This window comes from Ambystoma mexicanum (genome assembly GCF_040938575.1).
Source record: "Ambystoma mexicanum isolate Mex_15411 chromosome 12 unlocalized genomic scaffold, UKY_AmexF1_1 Mex_chr12_unloc.1, whole genome shotgun sequence".
Classification (NCBI taxonomy): domain Eukaryota; kingdom Metazoa; phylum Chordata; class Amphibia; order Caudata; family Ambystomatidae; genus Ambystoma; species Ambystoma mexicanum.
The window spans coordinates 10,878,191-10,884,039 of NW_027182322.1; the positions used below are offsets into that span (position 1 = coordinate 10,878,191).

General features: G+C 49.9%; 1 protein-coding gene and 1 non-coding gene across 2 annotated transcripts; one reads left to right on the plus strand and one right to left on the minus strand.

Moving 5' to 3' along the window:
- Window positions 1–2,479: 2,479 nt before the first annotated feature.
- On the plus strand, window positions 2,480–4,064 carry LOC138529505 (histone H1.11R-like). The gene has a single exon (XM_069640830.1). It carries the CDS (start codon window positions 2,548–2,550, stop codon window positions 3,205–3,207), a length of 660 nt encoding a protein of 219 aa, XP_069496931.1. The 5' UTR covers window positions 2,480–2,547; the 3' UTR covers window positions 3,208–4,064.
- A 99-nt stretch (window positions 4,065–4,163) lies between these two features.
- TRNAF-GAA (transfer RNA phenylalanine (anticodon GAA)) lies at window positions 4,164–4,236 on the minus strand. Its single transcript has one exon. It is a non-coding gene; the product is annotated as a tRNA-Phe (tRNA).
- Window positions 4,237–5,849: the final 1,613 nt, after the last annotated feature.

A 5,849-nucleotide genomic window follows, 5' to 3' on the forward strand; every position in this document is an offset into this window, starting at 1 on the left:
CAGTTATGATGGGGTTCAGGTTGGGCTAGGGTGTGTAATTTGAATGTGCAATTGGGTGTCAATTACCCATTTAACTGGGCTGGTGCCTAGAATTGGGCGTTGCAGCTGGAACTTTATGAATGAAGTCGCTGTGTGCAAGCTTTTGGTTGTGGGCGGTGTGGAGAATGGTGGCAGGCCTATATTTTCCTGGTGAGTAGAGAAGCAGCATGTTATTGACAGTGCTTGTGAATGGGTATAATGCTACGAGTCAGGTGTATGTGGGCTAGCAGCAATCCATCTCTAAAATGGCTGTGTGCCTTCTACTCTTGATGACACCCAAGTCTATCCTGCATGCAGGCACACCAAAAAGTGGAGCTCCGTTTTGAATCTCTTAATAGGTGTGGTGCACGTGTTAAAGCTGTTTTGATGCAGTGCCTTGAACCATATATTAATTGCGTGAAATGGCTAGTGAGATCCTTATTATAAAAGAGTAAGGGACCTTAGTTTTGGAGTACCACACCTTCGCCAACTGCTCCTTCAAACGGGAGACCATGACAAAATGAGGTCCAAAGAACTTCCTGCATGCCAACGGGCCAATACTGACATCATGCACCAAGGCGATTTCCCCCCAAGGGCTCATGGAGTCCGCATGTCAAATAAAGGTCTTATTATCAGGGCAGAAAGTGCCCCTTGTGCCACCAGTGAGTGACATATTACATCTGTTTTAAGGACACTTCAATTCTAGGGTATTAATCCAACGTTGCCATCATGGGATATGAAGGCATCGCAGTCAGCGAGCACTGGATGTGTATTTTTACCCAAAAACGGGTTAACAATGAGTGGGGCATTGCGTCGATGGAAGCAAAAGTGCTTTTGGGCACAACAAACAGCAAAGTCAGACGTGGCTGGACTGTACTTTTCAAGGCAAGAGGCATTACAACTGTAAGTGCTCCTGGAAGCCACTGATTTTCATCTGCAATTGTATTTTAGATCCAGTGGGCACCTGGGCTCACTACTTGAACCAAACCTTCCCCACATGGGATGTGGCTTCAACGCATTCAATCATTATGCGCCTTGCCAATGTGGCTGTTATTTCGGAAAAGCGGGTTATCAAAGTCACTGAGGAATCACAAGGCGCTACCCATGTATGTACTGTGCGTATCCCTGCTGCACACGCTAAAGTGGCAGGATTATCACAACAGTCCTTTGATGGGCAGATCATTCTGTGTTCCCCTCCTTCACTGTGCGTTAATGACAAACGGCCGTTTTTCATTTACATGTGCGGCTACAGGGAAGAAACTCGAAAACAATAAGGAGTGTATTATTTAGCAATGATTCCAAAGCGTGCAACAATTTTGAGCGAATTTGGGGGTACAAATCCCTGTCTGACATTCTAAACGCGAACAACCGAATCCGGTCGGATCAGTAAAGTTCCACCAGCCCTGAGCGACTGGGAGAGGTTGTTTACAAGAGATCCTGGCGACAGTGGCGATATCGAGCGAAATAAACAGCAAGAATCTCATTATGTACCCCACACCAGCCCAACTTTTTGTAACCCCCCCCCCCCCGTTTTTCAAAAACGATTGATAAATAGTTCCACGTCCCCGTTGCCCCTTCCCCCTAAAAAATGACATAGGAAGCTCCTCTGACCCCCATTGCTAGTTATTGGTCGACTGGAAATCCATGACATAAATTCCCCGTTTTTTTAGCCTGTTGATTGCCTGACAGCAGAGCTATATGTTTATCCCTCGACCTTCGCCCCACAGGTGTCCTTCGGTGAATATATCGGTGTGAAGGGGATAACTTCGCCATAAGCAGCTCGTGAAGATGGAACCAGAGCTGAGCAATGAGGGAAAACGACATGAGCTAAAAGTGCATTAATTCTCATCAAACCCGCTGAATAGCAACTGAAACCAAATAAAACTTGTGTGACCACCCAGTCATGACACATGGTGGGCTCAGAAGCCCGGATACTTTCTATATTTTAAAATAAATAAGCCCCTTTATCCATCTCCATACCAGACACATTGCTGAGGAGGCTGTGTTACTTGTGCTCACATAAGTACCTTTTACTCAATAACTCGCAATGCAAAGCTTGCTATTCTAAGTGGAACATGTTCCCAACAGATCCTGGATACCCTCTGTGAAGTTGTTTTCTCTGCCACGTCCGAAATGAGAATACAATTTACAAATGAAAGACAAGTTTTGTGCAATTTCGCTCCATGTGAGCTGGCAAGTGGAGGCTATGCAGGCTGTTTTGGGAGCCCCTGTGTGCCAAGAAGAGGAGATGGCGGGATAGAGGGGTGCACCAGGGTCTCCCCTACACACCCCGGTCAAAATCGGGTAGATAAGCGGACGATTTAGGTGCTAAAAAAGCCTTTTTAGGAGGTGAAGAAACACAACCTCTCAGCACAGCAGACATTTCTGTGTCCCAGCCAGGCAGCCTGCCTCTCGGCAGCCAATCAGAGACAGGCTCCTCCCTATAAATAGAGGGGCTCGTGCCTCGTTGTACACAGCTCACAAGTGATATCTGCCGACGCCGCGAGTCAAACTCTACGAAGAAGAACCATGGCCGAGACCGCCCCCGTGCCCGCCGCCGCGCCCCCGGCCGAGCCCGCGGCCAAGAAGAAGCCTGCGCGCAAGCCGGCCGGCTCCAAGGCCAAGAAGCCTTCGGGCCCCAGCGTGTCGGAGCAGCTCCTGAAGGCCATGACCGCGTCCAAGGAGCGCGGCGGGATGTCGCTTGCCGCCCTGAAGAAGGCCCTGGCCGGCAGCGGCTATGACGTGGAGAAGAACAATAGCCGCGTCAAGATCGCCCTCAAGAGCCTCGTCACCAAGGGGGCCCTGGTGCAAGTCAAGGGCACCGGTGCTTCGGGCTCCTTCAAGTTGAACAAGAAGCAGGCGGAGGGCGGCAAGGCGACCAAGAAGAAAAGCGCCGCCAAGAAGCGCCCGGCCAGCGCCAAGAAGCCCTCAGCCGCCGCCGGGGGCCCCGCCGCCAAGAAGGTCAAGAAATCGCCCGCAAAGAAGGCGAAAAAACCCGCCGCCGCCGTGAAGAGCCCCAAGAAGGCAAAGGCCAAGAAGAGCGTCGCCAAAAAGAGTCCGGCCAAGGCAAAGGCAGCCAAACCCAAGGCGGCCAAGAAGAGCCCGGCTAAGGCTAAACCCGCGAAGGCCAAAGCGGCCAAGCCCAAAGCGCCCAAAGCAAAGAAGGCAGCGCCCAAGGCCAAGAAGTGAGTGGGGTGGCATTTTGGCCCTGCCCTGGTGGACATTAAGCCCCATAACCCCCCTCCACGATCCTACATGGGAGCCTCTTGAGACATTCCCCCCTCAGCCCTAGACCTGTTCAGGACCATGGACCGTACTCTGCGCCGAGCACGCATCAAGAGTGTCCAGCAGAACTTTCATCATCGAGGTCGCTGCGCCACCCGGAGGCGGCCCGAGGAACTGCAGGGGAACTCTGTTTACTACTGATGGGGAGGGAAGGGTGTGCGGTGATCGTCTTTTTGCGGTCATTTCATAAACAGCAAATATTTCTTGTTATGTTTGTTCCCTCGATGTTCCAAAAAGGTAATCAGGAAAATGGGGTGGGTCCGAAGGAGAGGGCATAATGTAAATATTACCGTTATATATATTTTTTAAAGAATACCTAGGCTCTGTTGATTAATGTACATTTCGAAATTCGTATTTTCTGAGAAATTATAGTTTGTAGGTGTTTCACATTCTACATGGAAGGGGGGTGGCGGGGACGTGGGAAGGTTCGAACTGCAAGAAATAAGTATCCTGTCTTGTTACGTCAAGGACATTCAGGGGCATTGCATTCCTAAAGCAGAGAAGTTGACACATCGGACACAGGCTCCCAGTGATTGTCTAAAACCAGTGGAGGCGGACGGGGTTGATTCTAGAGCGTCCAGGAGAGGGGGCGTTGTCATTTTAGCTGTTTAAATCTCTGCGAACGACACGATCTGAAGTGCATTATTTCGAAATATCTGTGTACATTTGTGTTTTTTGCAAATCGCATCGCAGCTCAAAATAACATCTACAGTTACTGTTCCCAAATGTAAATAAAGTTTTTGTACCCCCCGGAAATTAAACTTGTTTGTGTCTTTTTTTGTTGTTGTTCTTATAATGCAAACGTGTTACATTCATTGTGAAAATAATATGTTCGTATAAAGAGACCCGGGTAAAATCATTGCCGAAACCCGGGATCGAACCAGGGACCTTTAGATCTTCAGTCTAACGCTCTCCCAACTGAGCTATTTCGGCTGTTGGTCAGTGGTGTTCCTTTTCATAATAGGAATGCGCTGCTGTCCTGAATAAAATGTACATTTCGTGGTGTTTGGTGTATAATTTATTAAAACGTGTGCACATTTCAGTGCGGCTTCGCGAGATTTGGATTGGATGTAAGATATCGACCGCACAAACACAGTTGGTAATAATACTCTGGTGGGTATAACATAAGTGCGGGCGTGCACCTGTCACTTCAGCATTGGATCGCAAGCCACCCTGCACTCCACGGGGGGGGGGCATTTTATCGACTCCGAATACACAATGAAAAGGAGGGGCGGTCACGCGATAGGTGGCTTTGTGACATGTTTGCAATCCATTTGATACGATGCCCCGCCCCCGGCGACCTGAGGCTGGAGGGAGTAGTTCACTTTACTTTTCCACGTCGACCAGGAGAAGAGTCGGAGATTACTGGACGAGTGGAGACAGCAGAGGATAAAGGCACCAGGGGGCAAGGTCGAGTGGAGGGGTCTTCCTTCTGTGGGCCTAGTCAATAGGGTACTGGAGTATGGCGAGTATTATATATCATTGGGGACATTTACACTAGGGGGATCGAGGATAGGGCCATAGGAAGGGAGTTTAATGGATGGAGTGCATTGCAGAAGAGCAGCGACTGACTGCACAGGAGAAAGAAACTCCCTGTACGATGACGTAGCGGGCAAAGACTGCGGTGTGTAGCACATCAAAACGGCCGGGGACATCGACCAGAGCTGGGGGGGGGCGGCTGCAGGGGACTGGAACCGCGGGTAGCGAGAGTAAGGGTGGGGCTTGGGATAAACAAGAGAGGAACACACTACGAGCGGGGGGTTTAACTGATAAACATGAGAGGAGCACACTACGAGCGGAGAAACCATCATGAGAGGGATACGCTACTAGCGGGGAACACACTACGGGATTAAAGGCCAGACAAGAAGACCGCCTGCCCGGAATTACGGAGGGAGGGAGGGGGGGGGGGGGGCATTTTATGAGACACAGCCGACGAGAGCGAAATTACAGGAAATACACTGCGGGAAGGACTAGTGAACCAGAAAGATAATGACGTGTCCTAGCTATAAGAGACTGCGTGGATATCGAGACGGACAGCGAAAGATATAGGCCTTCGTAAGACACTAGGGGGTAGCGGGACACAAAGGCAAATAGACAGTGCGGGCTATAGACGTAGGCTGTGGTCTCCCCCCCACCACTTAGAGCGCATGTGGCGAGTCTTGAGTTGGCACTGGCAGAGACAACTGTTGCTCCTCCCCCAAAGACCAGTGTTACAACCCGCGCACTACAAAAAGACATGAAGGAGGACAAGTCGGTTGTCAGCCCCGCCCTCAGGCCCCACCTCTGCCACGCCCCTTGAGTCGACGTCAGCCAATGAGAAACCCAGCGTTTTTAAACTTAGACCTCGACTTTGACGTCAACGCATCCCAACTGAAAAATATCTCCTTTTTAGGTCCAGTGGTTCACACCCATTTGTCGTATGTCTACATCTATTCATATCCATATACACGTACATAGGTCACACAAATAAGTCGATACGTTTCTTGGGAATTTCGCATTGATAAAATTCCAATACCAATGTACTTAAACATCTGGACCTGGTTGAT